Raw genomic sequence first — 27,220 nt, 5'->3', positions numbered from 1 at the left:
CTATAAAAACGGAGGTATCATATAGCAGTAACCGCCGTCAATCAGGGATAGCACATGACCATTCAGGCACATCAACAAATTTAATGTACGGACCTTCTACGGTTCCACCACGGACACCAGTTGGAAGGTCTTTTCCTGCACAGGAAGCATCAGAACCTTTCTGTTCAACTTCAACCTTGCAGGGTGTCCATTATTCTCCTTATCAATGTTCCAGGGGGGTGAAGTTGGCTAATAAAACTTCCTCTTCATTGGCTCCAGCTGCTGTACGCTACCGTCCTTTTGGGAAAGCGGGTCTTCAACAGAGACCAGAAACAGCAAGGATCTTAGACACTGGTATATTGGGTTCAGGGTCACAGATAATGTCTGGCCAGTCGGTCAGAAGGAAGCGAAGTATCAGAGGACGAGGGAGAGCTCATGAGCTTAGCCGGACAAAGTTGGGTAACCAAGGCCGTGGTCCAGAACCAAACGATGAGGATGAGAGACAAAGGGGGCTCAGGTTCACACACAAGGAGAACGAGGTGCTAATTAGGTCCATCCTGGAAAGGGCAGGGGAATTATTCAGTATTAGGAAAATGAAAGGATCGGCGTCTTATAAAAAGGCGTTGTGGAAACAGGTTGGTGCCGCTGTCAGCAACGTAGGAATTTGCAAGAGGTCTGTAGAGGTTTGCAAGAAGCGATACCAAGACTGTAAGAGAATAGTCCGGCAGAAGATGTTAGAGAGAGAAATGCACTCCAAAGGTGGCGGTCCTCGGGGGGACTTCAGATTCAACTCTTGGGAAGAGATGTTACGTAGGCATTTAAGACATACTACGCCTGCAAAAGAGGGGACTGCTTGGGACACATCCACAATACAAGCCCCCGGTAAGCAAATAGCCCCGATACTCACAAGGCCCTACAGTAATTGTTCCCTGCACAGAGCCCTAGTGTTATATGCAGACTGCAGTTATTTAGACATATGTGAGTGTATGGAGAGAATGAAGCACACTTTGATCTTTAATATTGTATTCTCTATCTGAATCATGCAAGGAAAAGTTTGGGTTTCATCTCCCTTTAAAGTGAATATAAAGTTGAATGAATGAGTGCCCGGTTTTTAAAAATACTATTAAAAACAGGGACACTTTCATTCATTAAACTTTACATTGCAGCGTTATTTTTCAATACTTACCTTTTTCTTTAGCAAACCCGGAACGGTGAACCCCTGCCCACAGTTCCTCTGTACTTACCTCAGCAATGACGAAACCGGCTTCCTCCAATCATGGCGTGCATCCCGGAGTGTCCATCTTGTGAGGCCACTCCATGATTGGAGGAAGCCGATTTCGTCATTGAGATGATATTTACAGCAGGATCGCCGGTCCGGGTTGCTGCAGAAAAAGGTAAGTATTTAAAAAAAAAAAAAAAAAAACGCTCCAATGTTTAATGAATGAAAGTGTCCCTGTTTTTAATAGTATTTTTATGAAACTTTACATTCACTTTAAGTTCCTCAATATGTGACAAATCAAATAAAAATCAATTTTATTATGAACACAATATTTGTGTTTTATTTGCATATTTTGATCCTAGCCTGAGGATGGTGCAAGTCTTGCCGCCGCTCTTTAACTGCACGCCTCACTCTAGGAGGCATTCGGCTATAGCTAGATCTCGCTGCTGGCGGTGTGACCCGCACAAATTAACGCCTTAGTTTTAAAAATGACAGCCAATGTACAAGGTATGTCAGCTGTCAGAAAGGGGTTAAAGGAACAGTAAACCTAGCAAATAATGTTATATAATTCTGCACATAGTGCAGAATTATATAACATTAGCTTTCCGCCATGTTTCTAAAGCAAAGGGTTATATAGATATTTTGCAACGAAAACAGAACGCCGCTCCTGGGTCTACTGAATGGGTCTGTTTTCCTCTCCTAAGTGCATTGCAGGCACGCTGTCTAGTCACAGCACGCCCGATCGCGCTATTAAACTCAATGTAGCTTGCTCCCGCTCTGGTCTGGTAGCGGGAGCGAGCTACATTGAGTTTAATAGTGTTATTGGTGCCGGCTGTGATTAGACAGCGTGCCCAGATGCGGTTAGGAGAAGAAAACAGACCCGCTCAGTAGAGCCAGGAGCGGCGTTTTGTTTTCGTTGCAAAATATCTATATAACCCTTTGCTTTCGAAACATGGCGGTAAGCTAATGTTATATAATTCTGCACTATGTACAGAATTATATAACATTGTTTGCTAGGTTTACTGTCCCTTTAAGAACAGATGTAAAAAATATTATTTAAGGGACATGAAATTCTAAACATTTTCTTTCATGGCTCAGCTAGAGAAAACCATTTAAAACAACTTTTCAATTTACATATAATGATCAATTTTGGTTAGTTCTCTTGATATCTTTTTTTTGGAAAGCTTTCTTCTAAACAAAATGTGTTTTGTTTTATTTAAATATCACAATTTTTTGGCGTTATAGGTTAGTATCGTACAAATGACACTGTGCCACCTGCAGCGTTCAGTGTTCGGTTCGTTTTTAATGAACCAAACACCAAATACTGCAGCACATGAATTTCAATTTTTTTCAGAATATTTGTTCTGAGTGATTTATCTGAAACTAATTATTCAGTGCTGCACAAGTGTATACAATGGTAACATAGATAATAAGTAATAATAGATAAATAGGTAGAAGGTTCTGATTGTGAGTTGTTAACTGGTGTAGATCAATTTGCATGAAGGTGAATTACAGGACAGCTTGGTTAATGAACTTTTAAACTAAGGGGGTGCCACAGGAACAGATGATGGAAGGAGAGAATCTGGGGTAATAAAAGATTAGTGTAGATAACTGTTCAGGGACACATACAGAGTTTTTTTACGGAGTTCTTGAAACATGGAAAGCTTATGGTGAGTCTTGTAAAGTTGAGCAGAGTTCCACAAGATTGAGACTAATCTGGAGAAGTCCTATAGACAGGAATGCTAGGAGGTAACGAGAAAAGGCGATACATAGGTCTTGGGCAGAGGGGAGGGGAATGGCTACAGACAAGGGCAGAGATATAGGAGGTTGTACTGTTATTAAGGATCTTGAAAGTTAGGTTCAGTATTTTGAATTTTATTCTGGAGGCTAGAGAAAGCCAGTGCAACAGATGAGGAGCTAATCTAAGTTAACACCCGCCTGGCAGAGGTATATATTATAGACTGTATAAACTGCACTTTAGGAGACCAGAGAGGATGGAGATGCAATAGTCAAGGCGGGATATGATGACGGTGTGGATTAAAATCTCAGTTGTATTGTGTGTAAGGAAGCAGCACGTTTTTGAGATGTTTTTTAAGGTGGAAGTGGCAGGAATTGGCAAAGGATTGGATATTAGGTGAGAAGAAAGTTGCAAGTCAAGACTACGGTGCATTAGGGGTTGGAATGATGCCATTACCTGCAGTCCTTGAGATTTGGAGGATAGGGATCTTGGAAGAAGGGGGGAAATGAAAGAGCTCAGTTTTAGGTAGATATTTAACTTTAGGTAGTTAGAGGACATACAGACTAAAATATTAGACATTTAGTGACGTGTTTACATGGAGGGGCATAGATCTGGTGCAGAGGTAGGCAGCATACAAATGATATGGAAACCCATTGGACGTTAATTAGGAACCTTAGGATGATGTGTAGACTAAAAAGACAAGGGGATAAAGAACAAAGCCATGAACTAGCTGTGGCACCCGGACAGATAGTGGGTAAAGGGACAAAAGATGTGCCAGAGAAGGATACACTAAAGTTACAGTTAAAGGAATAGGAGGAGAATCATAAAAGGGCTGTGTCACCAAAACGTTGGAGAGTTTGAGCAAGTGATGTGGTGGTCAACAGTATCAAAGGCTGTAAACAGATTGAGAAGGATAACAAGAGAGAAATGGCCTTTAAATGTTGTGGTAAATAATTTTAATTACTCTAGTCTCTGTGGAGTGTTGTTGACAAAGGATCAAGGAGGGATTCTGATGTAAGGAAATGTGATAGACGTTTATATACTAGCCTTTTTAGAAGTTTAAAGGCATGAGTGAGTAGGTAAATAGCTTGGTAGTTGGAGGGAAAGGCTGGATCAAGAGTTGTTTTTTGAGGATGGGTATTAGTTTAATATTAGTACAGAGTAGGAAAAAAATATAGAGGTTTCTTGTAGGAACCAATGATAACGTGGAAAGCAATTTGGTGTAGGGGTTGTATATATGCCTTTATAACATGATTACTATTGATAGAATAAAAACTAAAATGGCCATAAAGGGTAAGATTGTAGCTGTGGGGAACTTTGTCATATAAATACTAGGAGGTACCTATTGCTAGATCAGATAGAGTCAAATATATATATGTATAACATTTACTAGCATATATATATATATATATATATATATATATATATATATATATATGTCTGGGTAAAAACGTAGGGTCTAGTGATAACCAATTGGTATGGTTAAGTATTCATGTGCAACTACTCTAAAACAAAAGTTTTAGGAAGACTGATGTTTTTTTTTTTTTTTTTTGTACATGGGAAAATACCTAAACAGCTATTTAAAATGGTAAACTTTTATTATATGAGCACAAGAACACTGGGAATATTTGAATGTTGTTGTTTTAGATACAACTGCTAACTGTAGAAGGGCGTGTCTGTTAAAGTAAAAGGAAACCAGTATGGGTTTCCAGAGAAGTAGCACATGTTGTCAAGACAAGAAAAGATAGCTTATAAAAAAATACAAACTTAGTCAGATGATGATATAAAACTAATTACATGAATTAAATATGGAGACTACAACACAAATAGGCTAAATAGATGATTATGAAGGTTAGAAGTCACGCAGAAGTAAAAAATTCTGAGGGAAACTTCTTTAGATATATCAGTAAAAAGGGAGGGGTAGTAAGACTCAAAACAGTTGACTGTAGAGTGGTGTAAGGAGATAAGCAAATTGTCTCAAAGATTACTTCTGTTTTGTCCTGACAAAAGATTGTGAAGATAGATCAAATCCATTAAAGGGGACAGTAAGTACCTTGTTATTTTTTTTTTTAATACAAAAGGTTTAGTTATATTTTATAAAACAAATTTACCTTATGACATTATTTATTTTGCCCCTTTTTCATATAACTTAGTTCTGAAAATTATGGATTTTTCAGTTCTCATATCTGGAAATGCACCAGCTGACTTCTCAAGGCTGAATCTACTACATATCTGTCCCTAACTGGCTTTAACAGATAAGTACAAAACAATGCACTTTATATTAAGTTTATGACAGTGATTAGCCTTGTTGTCTGCAGACTAAAGCCTGGATTGGCTCCTACAAAAAAGGCAAATAGTGGGTGGAGTTTGGCTATTGAAAAACAGTTGCAGTAACCAAAAGATTTGTTTTAAAATGTGTAGACTTGGCTGATATATTACTCTATAGCAACACAACAGAAATGCCTTGTAACTACAAGGTGTTTACTGTCTCTTAAGCGGTGCCTTTGGAAATGGACTTTCACTAATCTTTTTGGTTTTTACAGAGGTTGAGATGAGATGAAGTTTTATTCGGCATTCATTAAAATAAAAGTAAAAAGGTATGTGGGTCCAGATCCTATTAATACAAGAGTTTTAAAGGAACTAGCTGCCCCATTAGCTTGTCTATTTATTCAATCACTATAGGAGATGATTGGAGAATTGCTCCAAAAAAAAAAACAATAGGAAAGACTGGTAACTACGGGCCAGTAAGTTCAACTTTAATAGTAGGGAAATTAATGTAAACTCTTAAAAGAAAATTTATGACTTACATAAAGACAGACAAAACTTGCATGGGCTTACTTCAGGGAGATCATGTCAGACCGATCTAATTGACTTCCTTGACTATATAACTAAAGGGGGGGGGGGCAGTAGATGTTGCATATCAAGATTTCGGCAAAGCATTTGACACCGTCCCACTCAACAAACTAATTAATTAACTGTGCTGCCTTGGTCTAGACTCAAAAATTGTGAAGTGTTAAGAATGCTGGTTTAAGTATAGACTTACTGACTTACAAAAGAGGGACAGGACTTAAGAATTATTTTTCTGGATGGTTTGAAATTTGTTAAGGAATGTAGTATTGCAGCAAGTAAAGCCATGAAAAGCTTGGTTGTATGGCTAGAGCTATTTGAAACAGACATAGTTAAGGTTCAGATTTACAGATCACTGGGTAGGCCTCATCTTGAGTATAGAGTTTTGGAGTCCATATTTCCAAAAAAGATATAAATAATCTGGAATAAGTACAAAATAGGGCCACTTAAATGGAATCTTAATGATCTTAATAATAAATCTTAAAAATAACGACCTTAATGTGTATAGATTACAGAAAATAAGGGCCATGCTCATAAAAAGATCCACATCAGAACAGGGGGTCATGATCTCAGGCTGAAGTGTTCAGGAGTAAATTGCAGAAGCTTCTTCACAGAAAGGGTGGTTGATTCATGGAATGAACTTCCATTGGTTGTAAAGACAGACAATATGGGGGACTTCAAGAATAGTTTGGATAAGCATAAGGCTAACCTATGGATTGATTAATCTTATAACTTAACTATGGTTATACTTGTTGCGCTTATGGTGCTTATTTACCATCAAAATCTGATTCTATGTAAGGATCCCTTCACTAGGTTGCTCTGTGACCCTTTATCTAGAAGACATTCTGATAGACTTTATCTGCAGAGGAATTCTGTCTGGCTAGACTATGTAGAGTTCTGTTATTGGAGTAATCTTTGCAGAGCTGTCTATGTAAAGTTGATGAGTTGCACTAAATACAAACAGAATGTCTACGCTGTCCTAAAAGGATTCAGATAGCAGCATCTACACCCACTGTGTGTTCTCCAGGAAATAGCAGTAACAAAAAGGATCCAAATCAGCATTAATCATTAAGATTAATCCATAGAGAGTTGTGAAATGAAGCTAAAAATATTATTGTGCCCCTAAAGGGACTTTGCAGAGACCCACCTCTCCACCCAAGCACTCCCTCAGTCCTCCTCATGCTGGCTCCAAGTCACTGGTGCAAGACCATGTCTATTATCTCAATTAGAAGAGCGTTCTCACTTCCCGTTATCATCATATACCTAGCAGGATTATGGTTAGTGCAGCTGACACAAGTAAACAAACAGAACCCCCATAAATAAAGAATTAATCTGGATGTAAAGCTGACCATACTTTTCAACTGCCCTTCTTCACCACTATCTTCTGCATTTATTTCATTTTTGAGAGAAAGGAAACGCACATTTATGTGAATCAAGCAGAGTGCTTGTTGCAGGGGATGCCATCTTACTGTGCAAGCAGCAAATAGAGCAAGTCATGTCAGTAGTGCAGATGTCTCATTTAGACCACTTGAAATGTTAAGAGGAATGGCACAGCCAATGTAACATTGCTCCCATTTACAATAACACAACCGTTAACAGGGCTGGACAAACCCCAGAGTTATATAGAAGCTGTGATTTGTTCACAACAATGATAAATATCAGAGCTGCCACCCTAATTCCAATACCTGACCTTACAACATTCTTGCACACAAATATCATGGGCAGTAATATGTTGGTATAAGCCCTGTTCTTGCACATTTAACATTGCATTTTCATAATTTGATTTGCCTTCTTTTCCTGCAATTTTTCCTGTGTTTTTTCGCTACCAAATGATGGAATGCAACATTCTACACGGTGATTGCTGCATCACTGCAGGAGTTTGTGTATATCTGCCAATACATTCCAGCATTTCTAGGGCAGTGGGGAAAAAACACAGTAAAATTAGGCAAATCAAATAATGAAAGTACTCTGCAAAGTTTGTTTAAAAACCCCCCAAAAAAACCCATTCACCATTGTGTGTTTAAAAAACAAAACTAACTTTGCAGTGCACTTTATTTGATTTGCCCTATTGTTCCTCCAATGCATTGCCAGATATGCATGAGCCCCTGCCGTGATGCAGCAATCACTGTGTAGAATGTTGCATGCCATCATTTCTAGGGCAGTGAAAAAAACACAGGAGGAACAAAGTGAAAATACAATGCAAAGTTTGTTTAAAATTATTATTATTTTTTTTTACAAATGTGTGTTTTAAAAAACTAACAAACTTTGTTCTGCACAATTTTCTTTTACAAGATATGATGAGTCCACGGATTTCATCCTTGTGGGATTTAACCTCCTGCTAGCAGGAAGTGGCAAGGAGCACCACAGCAGAGCTGTATATATAGCTCCTCCCTTCCCTCCACCTCCAGTCATTCTCTTTGCCTGTGTTAGTGATAGGAAGAGGTAAAGTGAGGTATTAGTTTAGATTCTTCAATCAAGAAGTTTTTTATTTTAAAATGGTGCCAGTGAGTACTATTTTTCTCAGGGAGAAATCGTCAGTCTATTACTTCCCAAAAGGAGTGGAGACATTTTATTTTTCTGCCCTGATGTTGATGATCTTAGCAAACATTATCTAAGATCCATGATGGTTCCCACAGCGCAGCTGAAGGTAGTGTAAGAAAAATCTTCAGTGTGGAGAATGGTGTCTTGCTACAAGCAGCATTGAGGTATGTTCAGTCTTTTGTTTCTGGGGAGACTTGATGCATCAGAACAGGCTGACATTTTTCCCTATATGGGGAGGGGTAAGCAGTATGCACTATATGTAAGGAAATGGTGTACCTGGAATCCCTTTATACTGATTGCCAAAGTATGTAAATATATCTTTGAGACTTATTCAAGGGCTGGACGCTGGGAGCTGCGGTTTTGTTTAAGGGCTGTTAATTTTATCACTGGCCTGAGGGAGTACAGTGTTACGATGTTTCAGTGTATATAAGAGGGCACATGGCTTAATTTTTTCAGTGGATCGACATGTTTGTTTTTACTTGCGACCCATGCGGGTCTTAGTCAGGTTAGAGTTACGCCCACGGTGGGCGGGGCCTATTTTCGCACGCTCAGGACGCGCAGTATCATCCGGATCGCATAAGAAGCAGAATCTGGGGCTCCGGTGGGGCCTAAGTTGTCTCGGCCTTCGAAGGGTCTTTAAAGCTTATCAGACAACAGCAGTGTATTCCGGGGGAAGGTAGGCGCCACAGCTGTGGTGCAGGGGCCTAATTAAAGTTAATAAATAAAGAACTGTTAAAATCGATATTATATTGTTTCTTACATATCTCAGCAAGTGGATGGAATATTGATAGAGTATTTTGGGCACATTAAACTAATTTGTATTGCCACAAACACGTTTTTTGAAGATATCAGAAAAATAGTTGCGCTTTTAAAATTTAAAGGCACAGTACAGTTTTTCTCCTGTTAAGTGTAGTCAGTCCACGGGTCATCCATTACTTATGGGATTATAACTCCTCCCTAACAGAAAGTGCAAGAGGATCACCCAAGCAGAGCTGCTATATAGCTCCTCCCCTCTACGTCATACCCAGTCATTCTCTTGCACCTAACTAATAGATAGGACGTGTGAGAGGACTGTGGTTGTTAAACTTAGTTTTTATTTCTTCAATCAAAAGTTTATTTTAAACGGCACCGGAGTGTGTTGTTTTTTTCTCAGGCAGCATTAGAAGAAGAATCTACCTGAGTTTTGTGTATGATCTTAGCGGACGTAACTAAGATCCATTTGCTGTTCTCGGCCATTCTGAGGAGCGAGGTAACTTCAGAACAGGGGACAGCGGGCAGGTTCACCTGCAAGGAGGTATGTTGCAGTATATTATTTTCTAAGGAATGGAATTGACTGAGAAAATACTGCTAATGCCGATGTAATGTAATTACAGCCTTAAATGCAGTAGTAGCAACTGGTATCAGGCTGATATGTATGTATGTTTACACTGAAGTATTTCTGGGGAATGGCACTTCACTAAGAAAATACTGTATACATATAACTTTTAGCCTATTCTGCAGTGAGAGCGGCTAGCAGCAGGCTTTTTAATAACATTTCATAATTTATATTTAAAAAACGTTTACTGGCATGTTAATCGTTTATTTCTCTGAGGTACTTGGTGAAAATTTTATGGGCATTATTTTCCACATGGCTGTCGTTTGTTATGAATTAAATCAGTTTACTGAGCTTCCCCACTGTTGTATTATGAGTGGGAGGGGCCTATTTTGGCGCTTTATTGCGCAGTAGAAATTCAGTCACAGTCTGCCTTTTTCTCCCTGCATGATCCAGGACGTCTCTACAGAGCTCAGGGGTCTCCAAAACTAGTTTTGAGGGAGGTAATCACTTACAGCAGACCTGTGAGACTGTGCTTTGACTGTGATAAAAACGTTTATATTTTCAATTGTTATTCGTTTTTTGGTATTAAGGGTTTAATCATCCATTTGCTGCTAGAGGGTGCAATCCTTTGCTAACTTAATGCATTTACTGTGAAAATTTGGTTTCTATAACTAATCCGGTTCATTGTTATTTCAACTGTGACAGTTTTTGGGTGCTTCTTAAAGGCACAGTAACGTTTTTTATATTGCTTGTAAATTTATTTGAAAAGTATTTTCCAAGCTTGCTAGGCTAATTGCTAGTTTGTTTAAACATGTCTGACACAGAGGAATCTCTTTGTGCAATATGTTCAAAGGCCAATGTGGAGCCCAATAGAAATTTGTGTACTAATTGCATTGATGCTACTTTAAATAAAAGCCAATCTGTACATGTTAAGAAAATTTCACCAGACAACGAGGGGAAAGTTATGCCGACTAACTCTCCTCACGTGTCAGTACCTGCATCTCCCGCTCAGGAGGTGCGTGATATTGTGGCGCCAAGTACATCAGGGCGGCCATTACAAATCACTTTACAAGACATGGCTAATGTTATGACTGAAGTTTTATCTAAATTGCCAGAACTTAGAGATAAACGCGACCACTCTGGGGTGAGAACAGAGTACGCTGATAATGTTAGAGCCATGTCTGATACTGCGTCACAATTGGCAGAACATGAAGACGGAGAGCTTCATTCTGTGGGTGACGGATCTGATCCAAATAAACTGGACTCAGACATTTCAAATTTTAAATTTAAGCTTGAGAACCTCCGTGTATTATTAGGGGAGGTATTAGCGGCTCTGAATGATTGTAACACGGTTGCAATCCCAGAGAAATTATGTAGGCTGGATAGATACTATGCGGTACCGGCGTGTACTGACGTTTTTCCTATACCTAAGAGGCTTACAGAGATTATTACCAAGGAGTGGGATAGGCCCGGTGTACCCTTTCCCCCCCCTCCTATATTTAGAAAAATGTTTCCAATAGACGCCACCACACGGGACTTATGGCAGACGGTCCCTAAGGTGGAGGGAGCAGTTTCTACTCTGGCTAAGCGTACCACTATCCCGGTGGAGGATAGCTGTGCCTTTTCAGATCCAATGGATAAAAAGTTAGAGGGTTACCTTAAGAAAATGTTTACTCAACAAGGTTTTATATTACAACCCCTCGCATGCATTGCGCCTGTCACGGCTGCGGCGGCATTCTGGTTTGAGTCTCTAGAAGAGACCATTAGCTCAGTTCCATTGGATGAAATTATAGACAAGCTTAGAGTCCTTAAGCTAGCTAATTCATTTATTTCTGATGCCGTAGTACATTTAACTAAGCTTACGGCTAAGAATTCCGGATTCGCCATTCAGGCGCGCAGAGCGCTGTGGCTAAAATCCTGGTCAGCCGATGTGACTTCTAAATCTAAATTGCTTAACATACCTTTCAAAGGGCAAACATTATTCGTGCCCGGTTTGAAAGAAATTATCGCTGACATTACTGGAGGTAAGGGCCTAATTTTCGTGCCTTTCACAACTTCAAGGCAGGAGCAGCATCAACTTCCTCCGCTCCAAAACAGGAAGGAACTGTTGCTCGCTACAGACAGGGCTGGAAACCTAACCAGACCTGGAACAAGGGCAAGCAGGCCAGAAAACCTGCTGCTGCCCCTAAGACAGCATGAAGTGAGGGCCCCCAATCCGGAAACGGATCTAGTAGGGGGCAGACTTTCTCTCTTCGCCCAGGCTTGGGCAAGAGATGTCCAGGATCCCTGGGCGTTAGAGATCATATCTCAGGGATATCTTCTGGACTTCAAAGCTTCTCCTCCAAAAGGGAGATTTCATCTTTCAAGGTTGTCAGCAAACCAGATAAAGAAAGAGGCGTTTCTACGCTGTGTACAAGATCTTTTACTAATGGGAGTGATCCACCCGGTTCCGCGGTCGGAACACGGACAAGGGTTTTACTCAAATCTGTTTGTGGTTCCCAAGAAAGAAGGAACCTTCAGACCAATCTTGGATTTAAAGATCCTAAACAAATTCCTAAGAGTTCCATCGTTCAAAATGGAAACTATTCGGACAATCTTACCCATGATCCAAAAGGGTCAGTACATGACCACAGTGGATTTAAAGGATGCCTACCTTCACATACCGATTCACAAAGATCATTACCGGTACCTAAGGTTTGCCTTCCTAGACAGGCATTACCAGTTTGTAGCTCTTCCCTTCGGGTTAGCTACTGCTCCAAGAATCTTTACAAAGGTTCTGGGTTCTCTTCTGGCGGTACTAAGACCGCGAGGAATATCGGTAGCTCCGTACCTAGACGACATTCTGATACAAGCGTCAAGTTTCCAAACTGCCAAGTCTCATACAGAGTTAGTACTGGCATTTCTAAGGTCACATGGGTGGAAAGTGAACGAAGAAAAGAGTTCTCTATTGCCACTCACAAGAGTTCCCTTCTTAGGGACTCTTATAGATTCTGTAGAAATGAAAATTTACCTGACAGAGGACAGGTTAACAAAACTTCTAAATGCTTGCCGTGTCCTTCATTCCATTCCACACCCGTCAGTGGCTCAATGCATGGAGGTAATCGGCTTAATGGTAGCGGCAATGGACATAGTACCCTTTGCACGCCTGCATCTCAGACCACTGCAATTGTGCATGCTAAGTCAGTGGAATGGGGATTACTCAGATTTGTCCCCTATGCTGAATCTGGATCAAGAGACCAGAAATTCTCTTCTATGGTGGCTCTCTCGGCCACATCTGTCCAAGGGGATGCCCTTCAGCAGGCCAGATTGGACGATTGTAACAACAGACGCCAGCCTGCTAGGTTGGGGCGCTGTCTGGAATTCCCTGAAGACTCAGGGATCATGGACTCAGGAGGAGAGTCTCCTTCCCATAAATATTCTGGAATTAAGAGCAGTTTTCAATGCCCTTCTGGCTTGGCCTCAGTTAGCAACTATGAGGTTTATCAGGTTTCAGTCGGACAACATCACTACTGTGGCTTACATCAACCATCAGGGAGGGACAAGGAGTTCCCTAGCGATGATGGAAGTCTCAAAGATAATTCACTGGGCAGAGTCTCACTCTTGCCACCTATCAGCGATCCACATCCCAGGCGTGGAGAACTGGGAGGCGGATTTTCTAAGTCGCCAGACTTTTCATCCGGGGGAGTGGGAACTTCATCCGGAGGTCTTTGCCCAAATACTTCGGCGTTGGGGCAAACCAGATCTGGATCTCATGGCGTCTCGCCAGAACGCCAAACTTCCTTGTTACGGATCCAGGTCCAGGGACCCGGGAGCGGTTCTGATAGATGCTCTAACAGCACCTTGGGCCTTCAACATGGCTTATGTGTTTCCACCCTTCCCGATGCTTCCTCGATTGATTGCCAGGATCAAACAGGAGAGAGCATCGGTGATTCTAATAGCGCCTGCGTGGCCACGCAGGACCTGGTATGCAGACCTAGTGGACATGTCGTCCTGTCCGCCATGGTCTCTACCTCTGAGACAGGACCTTCTGGTTCAGGGTCCTTTCAAACATCCAAATCTAATTTCTCTGAGGCTGACTGCATGGAGATTGAACGCTTGATTCTATCAAAGCGTGGATTCTCGGAGTCAGTGATTGATACCTTAATACAGGCTAGGAAGCCTGTTACCAGGAAAATTTACCATAAAATATGGCGCAAATACTTGCATTGGTGCGAATCCAAGAGTTACTCATGGAGTAAGGTTAGGATTCCTAGGATATTGTCTTTTCTACAAGAAGGTTTAGAAAAGGGTTTATCCGCTAGTTCGTTAAAGGGACAGATCTCAGCAAAACTGTTGCTCCGCCATGGAGCTTAAACTTAGTTCTTAACGTTTTACAGGGTGTTCCGTTTGAACCCCTTCATTCCATTGATATCAAGCTGTTATCTTGGAAAGTTCTGTTTTTAATGGCTATTTCCTCGGCTCGAAGAGTCTCGGAGTTATCGGCCTTACATTGTGATTCTCCTTATCTGATTTTCCATTCAGACAAGGTAGTTCTGCGTACTAAACCTGGGTTCTTACCTAAGGTAGTCACTAACAAGAATATCAATCAAGAGATTGTTGTTCCATCATTGTGCCCTAACCCTTCCTCAAAGAAGGAACGACTTCTGCACAATCTGGACGTTGTCCGTGCCCTGAAATTTTATTTGCAGGCAACTAAAGATTTTCGACAAACTTCTTCCCTGTTTGTCGTTTATTCTGGACAGAGGAGAGGTCAAAAGGCTTCGGCTACCTCTCTCTCCTTCTGGCTTCGTAGCATAATACGTTTAGCCTATGAGACTGCTGGACAGCAGCCTCCTGAAAGAATTACAGCTCATTCTACCAGAGCTGTGGCTTCCACTTGGGCCTTTAAAAATGAGGCCTCTGTTGAACAGATTTGCAAGGCTGCGACTTGGTCTTCACTTCACACTTTTTCCAAATTTTACAAATTTGACACTTTTGCTTCTTCGGAGGCTGTTTTTGGGAGAAAGGTTCTTCAGGCAGTGGTTCCTTCCGTGTAAAGATCCTGCCTTTCCCTCCCGTCATCCGTGTACTTTTAGCTTTGGTATTGGTATCCCATAAGTAATGGATGACCCGTGGACTGACTACACTTAACAGGAGAAAACAAAATTTATGCTTACCTGATAAATTCCTTTCTCCTGTAGTGTAGTCAGTCCATGGCCCGCCCTGTTTTTTATGGCAGGTCTAAATTTTAAATTATACTCCAGTCACCACTGCACCCTATAGTTTCTCCTTTCTTGTTTGGTTTTCGGTCGAATGACTGGGTATGACGCAGAGGGGAGGAGCTATATAGCAGCTCTGCTTGGGTGATCCTCTTGCACTTCCTGTTAGGGAGGAGTTATAATCCCATAAGTAATGGATAACCCGTGGACTGACTACACTACAGGAGAAAGGAATTTATCAGGTAAGCATAAATTTTGTTTTTTGCATTAACATTTTTGCCTATAATTTGAATTCAGAGCACAATGTTTTAAGCAAAGAACGACTATTGTTAATTCTGCTAGTCTGTTTAACATGTCTGACACTGAGGAGGAAACTCCTTGTTCTATGTGTTTAGATGCCACTGTGGACCCCCTCTGACTTTTTGTCCCTCGTGTACTGAGAGGGCCTTACAATGTAAAGCACAGATTTTATGTAAAGAAAATGTGTCTAAGGATGATTCTCAGTCTGAGGAGAATCATGGTATACCGCTAACTTCTCCCCAAGCGTCGCAACCTTTAACGCCCACCCAAGCGACGACTGGTTCTTCAACCGCTTCTAATTCATTTACTCTGCGGGATATGGCTGCAGTTATGTCAACTACCCTTACAGAGGTATTATCTAAGTTGCCAGTGTTACAGGGCAAACGCAGTAGGACAGAAGTCAATGTGAATACTGAGTCCTCTGATGCTTTGTTAGCTATTTCCGATGTACCCTCACAGGTATCTGAATTGGTAGGTCAGGGAACTTCTGTCTGAGGGGGAACTTTCCGATTCGGTAAGTGCGTTACCTCAGACGGACTCGGACGTTATGTCCTTTAGATTTAAGCTTGAACACCTCCGCCTGTTACTTCGGGAGGTTTTAGCGACTCTGGATGATTGTGACTCTATTGTGGTACCACCAGAGAAATTGTGTAAAATGGACAAATACTTAGAGGTATTGGAGAGTTGTGGAGAATGAGAATTCTGCACAACAAGTATACACATATAGCAATGCTATATGTGTATACTTGTGCAGAATTCTCATTCTCCACAACTCTCCAATACTGTTGTCTTCTCTTATACACAGCACCTACCTCGGAATTGTGGTTAATAAATACCCAAGTATCCGATTATTGGACAGAAGTCTTTATTTATTGAATGTGTAGTGCCATTGGATCCCCTTTTTCTTTACCTAACTAAAATACTTAGAGGTACCTGCTTACACTGATGTTTTTCTGGTTCCTAAGAGAATCTCGAAGATTATTAAGAGGGAATGGAACAGACCGGGTATCCCGTTCTCACCCTCTCCTAATTTCAAGAAAATGTATCCCATATCTGACACTATTCGAGACTCTTGGCAAACAGTCCCTAAGGTGGAAGGAGCTATATCTACCCTGGCTAAGCGTACAACTATTCCTATTGAGGACAGTTGTGCTTTTAAAGACCCTATTGATAAGAAATTGGAGGGTCTTCTAAAGAAATTGTTTATTCATCAGGGTTTCCTTTTACAACCAACGGCCTGCATTGTACCAGTTACCACTGCAGCGGCCTTCTCATACAGACATGGTTCTGTCCTTTCTGAGGACTCACGGGTGGAAGGTGAATCTAGAAAAGAGTTAATTAATTCCACAGACCAAGGTTCCCTTCCTGGGAACTCTAATAGATTCCATATCCATGAAAATTTTCTTGACAGAGGTCAGAAAGTTAAAGATTCTGATTACATGCCGAGCCCTTCAGTCCAATCCTCGGCCATCAGTGGCCCAGTGCATGGAGGTAATTGGATTGATGGTGGCGGCAATGGACATCATTCCGTTTGCTCGTTTTCATCTCAGACCACTACAGCTGAGCATGCTCAGACAGTGGAATGGAGATTTGTCTCCTCAGATAGATCTGGATCAGGAGACAAGAGACTTTCTTCTTTGGTGGTTGTCTCAGGATCATCTGTCCCAAGGGACATGCTTCCGCAGACCCTCATGGGTGATAGTGACGACGGACGCCAGCCTTCTAGGTTGGGGTGCAGTCTGGAATTCCCTGAAGGCTCAGGGTTTGTGGACTCAGTCGGAGTCACTTCTTCCAATCAATATTCTGGAATTGAGAGCAATATTCAGTGCGCTTCAGGCGTGGCCTCAGTTGGCTTCGGCCAAATTCATTCCCTTTCAGTCGGACAACATCACGACTGTGGCTTACATCAATCATCAGGGAGGAACAAGGAGTTCCTTAGCGATGACAGAAGTATCCAAGATAATTCGGTGGGCGGAGGCCCACTCTTGTTATCTGTCAGCAATCTACATCCCAGGAGTGGACAACTGGGAAGCGGACTTTTTAAGCAGATAGACGTTTCATCCGGGGGAGTGGGAACTCCTTCCGGAGGTCTTTGCCACTCTGATCCTCAGATGGGGCAGACCGGAGTTGGATCTGATGGCATCTCGTCAGAATGCCAAGCTTCCAAGATACGGATCCAGGTCAAGGGATCCTCAGGCCTAACTGATAGATGCCTTGGCAGTGCCTTGGTCATTCAATCTAGCTTATGTGTTTCCACCGTTTGCTCTCCTGCCCCGGGTGATTGCTCGGATCAAACAGGAGAGGGCTTCAGTAATTCTAATCGCGCCTGCGTGGCCTCGCAGGACTTGGTATGTTGATCTAGTGGACATGTCCTCTCTGCCGCCGTGGAAGTTTCCATTGAGGCAGGACCTTCACATTCAGAGACCCTTCCAACACCCAAATCTAGTTTCTCTGCAACTGACTGCTTGGAGATTGAACGCTTGATTTTATCTAAGCGGGGGTTCTCTGATTCGGTCATTGATACTTTGATTCAGGCACGTAAGCCTGTCACTAGAAAGATCTATCGTAAGATATGGCGTAAATATATTTTTTGGTGTGAATTCAAAGGCTACTCATGGAGTAGAGTTAGGATTCCCAGGATTCTGTCTTTTCTCCAAGAAGGATTGGAGAAAGGGTTACCAGCGAGTTCCTTAAAGGGACAAATCTCTGCTTTGTCAATTTTACTACACAAACGTTTGGCAGATGTTCCAGACGTTCAGTCTTTTTGTCAGGCTCTAACCAGAATTAAGCCTGTGTTTTGACAAATTGCTCCACCCTGGAGTTTGAATTTAGTTCTTAATGTTCTTCAAGGGGTTCCGTTTGAACCCATGCATTCCATAGATATTAAGTTGTTATCTTGGAAAGTTTTATTTTTGGTTGCTATTTCTTCTGCTCGTAGAGTTTCTGAGCTTTCAGCGTTACATTGTGACTCGCCTTATCTTATCTTTCATTCTGATAAGGTGGTTTTACTTACCAAACCTGGGTTCCTTCCTAAGGTTGTTTCAAATAAGAATATTAATCAGGAAATTGTTGTTCCTTCATTATGTCCTAATCCTTCTTCTAAGAAGGAGCGTCTGTTGCATAACTTGGACGTGGTCCGTGCCTTGAAGTTTTACTTGCAGGCGACTAAGGATTTCCGTCAATCATCTTGATTATTCATTGTTTTTCTGGAAAGCGTAGGGGTCAGAAAGCTACGGCTACCTCTCTTTCTTTTTGGCTGAAGAGTATCATCCGCCTGGCATATGAAACTGCTGGACAGCAGCCTCCTGAAAGAATTACGGCTCATTCTACTAGGGCTGTGGCTTCCTCATGGGCATTTAAGAACGATGGTTCTGTTGAACAGATTTGCAAGGCTGCAACTTGGTTGTCTCTTCATACTTTTTCCAAATTTTACAAATTTGATACTTTTGCTTCTTCTGAGGCTGGTTTTGGGAGAAAGGTTCTTCAAGCAGTGGTGCCTTCTGTTTAGGTTCCTGTCTTGTCCCTCCCTTTCATCCGTGTCCTGTAGCTTCGGTATTGTATCCCACAAGTAAGGATGAAATCCGTGTACTCGTCATATCTTGTAAAAGAAAAGGAAATTTATGCTTACCTGATAAATGTATTTCTTTTACGATATGACGAGTCCACGGCCCACCCTGTCATTTCTAAGACAGGTATATATTATATTTTCATTAAAGGGCCATAATACCCAAATGTTTAAACACTTGAAAGTGATGCAGCATAGCTGTAAAAAGCTGATTAGAAAATATCACCTGAACATCTCTATGTAAAAAAGAAAGATATTTTACCTCAAAAGTTCCTCAGTAGCCACATCCCATTGTAAAGGATTTCTAAGCAGCATTTTAGTGTGTTTGTCCTGGGACATCTGAAGGGACTAGCATCGTGCACTCTCATATTATTTCACCAATCAGGTAAAGGAAGCTTACTATGAAATCTCATGAGAGTTAAGTCAAATCTCATGAGATCACAGTAAGAGTTCATGACCTCAGCACTGCTGATACTGATTGGCTGCTGTTCATTTCTTCATTTTTTTTTAATTTTTTTACCTGCAGCTGGGAGCAGCTGAGTATAACTTTTTACACAGAACTGACTCTGCTGAGCTGAGGAAATTGTGAGGTAAAATATCTTCCTTTTTTACATAGAGATGCTCAGGTGATATTTTCCTGTCAGCTTTTTACAGTTATACTGCATCAGTTTCAAGTGATTTAGCATATGAGTATTATGTCCCTTTAAACTTCAGTCACCTCTGCACCTTTTTTTTTTTTTTTTTTTTTTTTTTTTTTTTTAAATTTTGCAATGTACTTTCATTATTTGATTTGCACTGTTTTCCTCCAATTTTGTTACTGCCCTAGAAATTATGGAATGCAACATTCTACACAGTGACTGCTGGATCACTGTAGGTGCTCATTTATATCTGCCAATGCATTCCAGCATTTCTAGGGCAGCAGAAAAACACAGGAAAAAATGGAGGAAAATAGGGCAAATTAAATGATGTACTGTAAATACATATTTGTGTGTGTGTATGTATATATATATATATATATATATATATATATAATATATATAAAATATGCATACATAAACCATGATAAATACCTGGCTCCTTAATTTTTGGGCTGGCTCCTAGATTTTGAACATATTTGTCAAGCACTGTTCTAGACATCTCTACAAGCGAACATAGCAAACAAGGATCTCAGATATTATCCTAGCACTTGAGAAAACATGATTATTATAGATTTTGATGATGATGGTTTTAACCCCTTAACGACACGAGTCGTACAGGGTACGTCGCACACAACCTGGTCTTTAAAGACCAGCGACGTACCCTGTACGACCTAGGTGTTTAAAGCGTCTGGAAGCGATCCTGATCGCTTCCAGCCGCTTTCAAGGTATTGCCGTGATGCCTCGATATTGAGGCATCATGGCAATACCTTTTCTGGCACACCAATGCAGAGAGGGCCACTCTGTGGCCCTCTCTGCATCGGCCAGCGATTGTGCCGATCGTTGGTGGGTGGGAGCAGTTACAGGGAGGAGGGTGGGTGGCCCATCGCTGGGAATCTTGTTCCGGAATCAGTCCCGGTGCGTGCGGGCGCGTGCACGGGGGCGGGGCTGCGTGCGCGCGCGCGCATGTGCGCGCCCGATCTAGCACATAAACGGTCCGGTTGTGGTGGGAGCGGGAGGTGATCAGTGGTGGGAGCGGGTGATGGGGATTTAATTTTTATTTATAAAAAGGATCTGGGAGAGGGGGGTGGGGGGTATTGAGGGGGGCCAGCTACACTACAGAAAAAAAAAATATAAAAAAAAAAATGCACTAAAGTTTGAAAAGTGGGTACTGGCAGACATCTGCCAGTACCCAAAATGGCACCAAATAGTGAGAGGGGGAGATTAGAGAGCTGTGTGGGGGGGCTCAGGGAGGTTGGGTGCTATGGGGGGCTCCTACACAGCAGCATATGTAAATATGCTGGGGGAAAAATTAAAAGAGAGCTTTTATTTTAGTACTGGCAGACTTTCTGCCAGTACTTAAGATGGCGGGGACAATTTTGGGGTGAGGGAAGAGAACTGTTTGGGAGGGATCAGGGGGTGGGATGTTTCAGGTGGGAGGCTGATCTCTACACTAAAGCTAAAATTAACCCTGCAAGCTCCCTACAAGCTACCTAATTAACCCCTTCACTGCTAGACAAAATACACGTGTGATGCGCAGCGGCATTTTGCAGCCTTGTAATTACCAAAAAGAAACTCCAAAGCCATATATGTCTGCTATTTCTGAACAAAGGGGATCCCAGAGAAGCATTTACAACCATGTGTGCCATAATTGCACAAGCTGCTAGTAAATAATTTCAGTGAGAAACCTAAAATTGTGAAAAATTTTACGATTTTTATAATTTGATGGCATTTGGCGGTAAAATGGTGGCATGAAATATACCAAGATGGGCCTTGATCAATACTGTGTCTACTACACTACACTAAAGCTAAAATTAACCCTAGAAGTTCCCTACATGCTCCCTAATTAACCCCTTCACTGCTGGGCATAATACACGTGTGGTGCGCAGTGGTATTTAGCGGCCTTCTAATTACCAAAAAGCAACGCCAAAGCCATATATGTCTGTTATTTCTGAACAAAGGGGATCCCAGAGAAGCATTTACAACCATATATGCCATAATTGCACAAGTTGTTTGTAAATAATTTCAGTGACAAACCTAAAGTTTGTGAAAAAATTTGTGAATAAGTGAACAATTTTTTTTATTTGATCGCATTTGGCGGTGAAATGGTCGCTTGAAATATACCAAAATGGGCCTAGATCAATACTTTGGGATGTCTTCTAAAAAAAAAAATATATACACGTCAAGGGATATTCAAGAATTCCTGAAAGATATCAGTGTTCTAATGTAACTAGCGCTAATTTTGAAAAAAAGTGGTTTGGAAATAGCCAAGTGCTACTTGTACTTGTAAAAAGCAAAGAACATGTAAACATTGGGTATTTCTAAACTCAGGACAAAATGTAGAAACTATTTACCATGGGTGTTTTTTGGTGGTTGTAGATGTGTAACAGATTTTGGGGGCCAAAGTTAGAAAAAGTGTGTTTTTTTCCATTTTTTCCTCATATTGTATAATATTTTTAATAATAAATTATAAGATATGATGAAAATAATGGTATCTTTAGAAAGTCCATTTAGTGGCGAGAAAAACGGTATATAATATGTGTGGGTACAGTAATTGAGTAAGAGGAAAATTACAGCTAAACACAAACACCGCAGAAATGTAAAAATAGCCCTGATCCTTAAAGGGACATAATACTCATATGCTAAATCACTTGAAACTGATGCAGTATAACTAACTCATGTAGTTAAAGGGACATAATACTCATATGCTAAATCACTTGAAACTGATGCAGTATAACTGTAAAAAGCTGACAGGAAAATATCACCTGAGCATCTCTATGTAAAAAAGGAAGATATTTTACCTCACAATTCCTCAGCTCAGCAGAGTAAGTTCTGTGTAAAAAGTTATACTCAGCTGCTCCCAGCTGCAGGTAAAAAAATTAAAAAAATGAAGAAATGAACAGCAGCCAATCAGCATCAGCAGTGCTGAGGTCATGAACTCTTACTGTGATCTCATGAGATTTGACTTAACTCTCATGAGATTTCATAGTAAGCTTCCTTTACCTGATTGGTGAAATAATATGAGAGTGCACGAAGCTCATCCTTTCAGTTGTCCCAGGACAGATACACTAATATGCTGCTTAGAAATCCTTTACAATGGGAGGTGGCTACTGAGGAACTTTTGAGGTAAAATATCTTTCTTTTTTACATAGAGATGTTCAGGTGATATTTTCTAATCAGCTTTTTACAGCTATGCTGCATCACTTTCAAGTGTTTAAACATTTGGGTATTATGGCCCTTTAAGGGAAAGAAATTGAAAAATGGCCTTGGTCCTTAAGGGGTTAAAAGTGGTTTCTCTATCTCTTAGTTCTCATCTCTTTCCTCTCTTCTTCTCTCCTCTCTTGTTCTCTTCTATCTTTCATCTCTATCCTTTCTCTCTTTCATCTCTCTCTTTCATCTCTCTCTTTCATATCTCTCTCTTTCGTCTCTCTCTCTCTTTCATCTCTCTCTCTCTTTCATCTATCTCTCTCTCTTTCATCTCTCTCTCTTTCATCTCCCTCTCTCTTTCATCTCCCTCTCTCTTTCATCTCCCTCTCTCTTTCATCTCCCTCTCTCTTTCATCTCTCTCTCTCTCTTTCATCTCTCTTTCTCTCCCTTTCATCTCTCTTTCTCTCCCTTTCATCTCTCTCTTTCATCTCTATCCTTTCTCTCATTCATCTCTCTCTTTCATCTCTCCCTTTCATCTCTCTCATCTCTTTCATCTCTCTCTTTCATCTCTATCCTTTCTCTCTTTCATCTCTATCCTTTCTCTTTCATCTCTCTCTTTCATCTCTATCCTTTCTCTCTTTCATCTCTATCCTTTCTCTTTCATCTCTCTCTTTCATCTCTATCCTTTCTCTTTCATCTCTCTCTTTCATCTCTATCCTTTCTCTATTTCATCTCTCTCATCTCTCTCTTTCATCTCTATCCTTTCTCTCTTTCATCTCTCTTTCATCTCTATTCTTTCTCTCTTTCATCTCTCTCATCTCTCTCTTTCATCTCTCTCTTTCATCTCTCTCATCTCTCTCTTTCATCTCTATCCTTTCTCTCTTTCATCTCTCTTTCATCTCTATCCTTTCTCTCTTTAATCTCTCTCTTTCATCTCTATCTTTTCTTTCTTTCATCTCTCTCTTTCATCTCTATCCTTTCTCTCTTTCATCTCTCTCTTTCATCTCTATCCTTTCTCTCTTTCATCCCTCTCTCTCTTTCATCTCTCTCTTCTTCATATCTCTCTCCTTTCTCTCTTTCTTTCAGCTCTTTCTCTCTCTGCTTTCTCTGTTTCATCTCAACTTTCAAGATTAAATTTACCCTCCTAGAACCATTTAAAGGACCTCATGGCATCCTTTTAGATAATTACGCATGCATGGAGAGCTTTAGAGAATTAGCCTCTATGTTCAGAGAAATAGAATGGATTGTATCGGAAACTGCAGCGCACTGTCTGCCAAAAGTAAACCAAGAAGTTGATGAGATGTCACCTTAGAAGAGCAGAGTCTATTTTCTTCACATAATGGGTGATGTGAGCCTCCAGATATCTCATACCTCTCAACATTTGCTGGATGCTTTCCGGGATGACCTAGTTGAAAGTAGTTGTGGGCAGTTGCTCATCACCATTTTGTGGGCGTAGCAGTGCATAGGAGAGGCGAGGTAATACACAAACAGCAGGGTTATGGGCATGTCTGGATGAGTCATGGGTGGAGCTTGACCAGTCCCATAAAACCGTGACACCGGGGGGTGCTGTGGGCCATACCTGGATGTAAAAATGCATTTCACTTCTCTAGAAAAACAAAGTGGTTGTTAAAATATATAGGAGTTTGTCTACATTGATATTATTATTTTTGGGACATTCTATTTTTTTTTTAGCAGACAAACTTCTAGTGAAAGCTATAGCTGTTTTAGTGACAGTTTTTGCAATACTGGGGCACATTCAGTATATGCCTATATGCTTCATGTTACTACATCCAGAGACTGTGCCTGAGTTGGCAGTGGCTTATATAAAGAGTTTTTATTGTGGTAACTTACTGTAGCTATTTGTTTCTTGCAGATCTTGCGGTTGAGGAATCATCAGACAGCGCTCAGCCTCAATCAGAAGCAGCACTTAGCCAAGCGAGTGCACAAGCAGATTTAGTATATGCGACACCTGAATTGCCATCACCAACAACTGCTATCCTAGTTTCTGAACCTACACAGGAGTTAAAAGAAACATCTTGTTGGGCTGCAACCTCAAAGGGTCCACAATTCTCCCCTCAAAAGGTTTTTCATGGGATGGTGAAGACTCAAGAATATAACACACCCCATCCCATGACCCAGGAACCTATCCCTTCCCAATATAGCTTTATGAACCATGGAAGTAATCAGTCTTTTCGAATGATGGGCATAACACATAGGCCAGAAACTACATACAGCGCTGAGCCACCACCACCACCACAAACCCCTGTACGAACGTTACCAGCGTACAGTATGGCATCGTCTTCCACTCAAAGTCCCATACCACCTATAATACGTGTGAAATTGAGTCCACATATGCACTTTTCACCATCATTCAGTAGCCCTGGATCGGACTCAACACCACAAGAAGAATGGTCTTTCAGCGACGTTGATCCACCAAGAGAAGGTGAACCTACTGAAACCGAACCTGGACCATCATATACTACACCTGAAGACGTAAAACCATTCGACCAAAGTTATACAGAAAGCATGTCGTCATGTCTACACGCAATGAAGCAGCTGAACAGGGCCAGAAACAAAGAATTGTTTCAGCTCCGGGAGAGCCAAGCACAATTTAACGAGACATTCAATACGTGGCTGACGCAAATACACGAAGAAGTCAGGCAACTTAAATACAACCAGATGTTTCACCCTAGAGAAAACCAATCAAATGAATCAAGTAATACTTGGCTCTCACAGATACACGAGGAAATTCGGCAACTTAAGTACAGCCAGCTAGACATAGGATGTCACCTGATGCACAAGAACACTATCCTCAATGATCTGGTTCATGAAATAAGGAATTTAAATAATAATGTAATGAGAGTTTCAGAACATCTAAGCACTTTTGCCCACATAACAACGTCTACGCTACCGGACAACACACCTATTAGATCGCAGCATCACAGCCAGACGAACCAATCTGGTGCTCCGTCCAACCAAAGCTAGAGGACCGTGAATAGCAGGTCCAACCCCCCCCCCAAAAGATTAGAGATGTTGAACGCAGTGTAATTCATCCATATATTATTTAAAGGGACATCAAACCCAACATTTTTCTTTTATGATTTGGATAGAGCATGCAATTTTAAACAACTAAGTAAATTGTCTTTGTTCTTTTGGTATCTTTTGTTGAAAAGCAGGGACATAAGCTGATGTCTGGATCACTATATGACAGTGGTTTTGCAAGAATGTCATCCATCTGTGAGAGCACTTTTTCCTGCCATGTAGTGCTCGAGATGCCTACCTAGGTATCTCTTCAACAAAGAACAACATGGGAATAAAGCTGTATTTTTGAAATAAATTGGCATACCAGGTGTAAAAACATTCTGCATACATTAACACCTGCAGTTATTTTTAAGTGGTTAAATTATCCCCACCACGTTTTTTTTTTGAAGGGGCCAATTTGAACTTGTTTTATTAGAGGTTGCATAACGAGCAAAACTTGCATTGTTTTGAAGTATCTTATCTTACCACTTCCACTAAGGCCAATTGGAGACAGATATGTAGCAGGGTGAGGCTTGTGTAGTCTGCATAGTTCACTGATAATTCTCAGAATTGGAAAACCCACAATTTTCTCAGTTAATATGACTATAAAATAATGAAAATATTTAGTTTTTTTTTTTTTTTTATGAAACATTTTATAATTTATTATGTGTACTAAAAAAAATATGTTTTTGCACTGCACTTTAATAACACGTCTTGTCTGCGTTTTCTATACTTTAACTTTTTGTTACTGCTCCAGAAAGTCTGGGTTGCAACCTGCAGATTCTAAAACTCTAACCCTGTAACACGCTATATAAGAAGTCATTTATAGCTCTCCCTAATTGGCTACAGTAGAAGAGACATGATAAACGTATTCAGCATTTTTCAAGGGGTGTGTCTCTGGACTGAAAAACAATGCAAATTTAAAGCACTGTCTAAAGTTGATTGCTGAAGAAAAACATCTCAGCCAAGTCTAAACATTTTAAAACAAATTTATATCTTGTCTGCTGCAACTGTTTTTCAATAGCCAAACTCCACCACCCTTTGCCTTATTTGGAGTAGCCAATCCATACTTGAGCCAATAGACGACAAGGTTAGTCACTTTCATTATGTTCGTATTAAGTACATTGTTTTGCAGTTATCTGCTAAAGTCAGTTAGGGAGAGATATGTAGCAAGGTCAGCCTTGAGAAGTCTGCAGGGTGCTTTTCCAATTCTGAGAATTTTAAAAATACACAATTTTCAGAGCTAAATGCCACGAAAAGGGGACAAAATAAATAATGAAAATATATTACAAATTTGTTTCCTAATGCATAACTAAATATATATATAAATAAATAAATCTCAAGGTGTTTACTTTCCCTTTAATTGCTGATATATACTATGCATGAATGATTTTACATTTCCTTTAAGACACCTTCTTATGGGTTTTAGTTTGAATGAACGCACTTATACATAATACATGTAGTTTTCTGGGTAAACATGACAGCATTTTCTATAGTTATGTTAATATATGATTTTAGTATACTTTGTCTTCTCTGTGCCCAGACCAGGGCTAATCTGCTTTTGTGTTGTACGTCATGCATAGGGCTAAATTCCTTTCTTCAGTTACCCTTCCTCTTAAAGGGACATAAAACAAGTTGGGATAGAGACAAAATATTATAATATGTATTTTAATTACCTTACCTGCTAATTTATACTGCAGTACCTCGCCATTAAC

The 27,220-nt window shown here is 40.6% G+C and overlaps 1 protein-coding gene across 1 annotated transcript; it reads left to right on the top strand.

Annotated features, from left to right (window-relative positions):
- LOC128644720 (uncharacterized) lies at window positions 1-26,852 on the top strand (the record flags this gene model as incomplete). Its single annotated transcript, XM_053697241.1, has 2 exons — window positions 1-861; window positions 24,358-26,852. Coding segments are annotated over 2 exons (1,973 nt in total), but the record flags the coding sequence as incomplete, so codon positions are not given.
- Window positions 26,853-27,220: the final 368 nt, after the last annotated feature.

The sequence above is a fragment of the Bombina bombina genome, unplaced genomic scaffold (genome assembly GCF_027579735.1).
Source record: "Bombina bombina isolate aBomBom1 unplaced genomic scaffold, aBomBom1.pri scaffold_1667, whole genome shotgun sequence".
Classification (NCBI taxonomy): Eukaryota; Metazoa; Chordata; class Amphibia; order Anura; family Bombinatoridae; genus Bombina; species Bombina bombina.
Note: the sequence above shows the minus strand (reverse complement) of the source record. Positions and strands in the feature narration are given on the sequence as shown.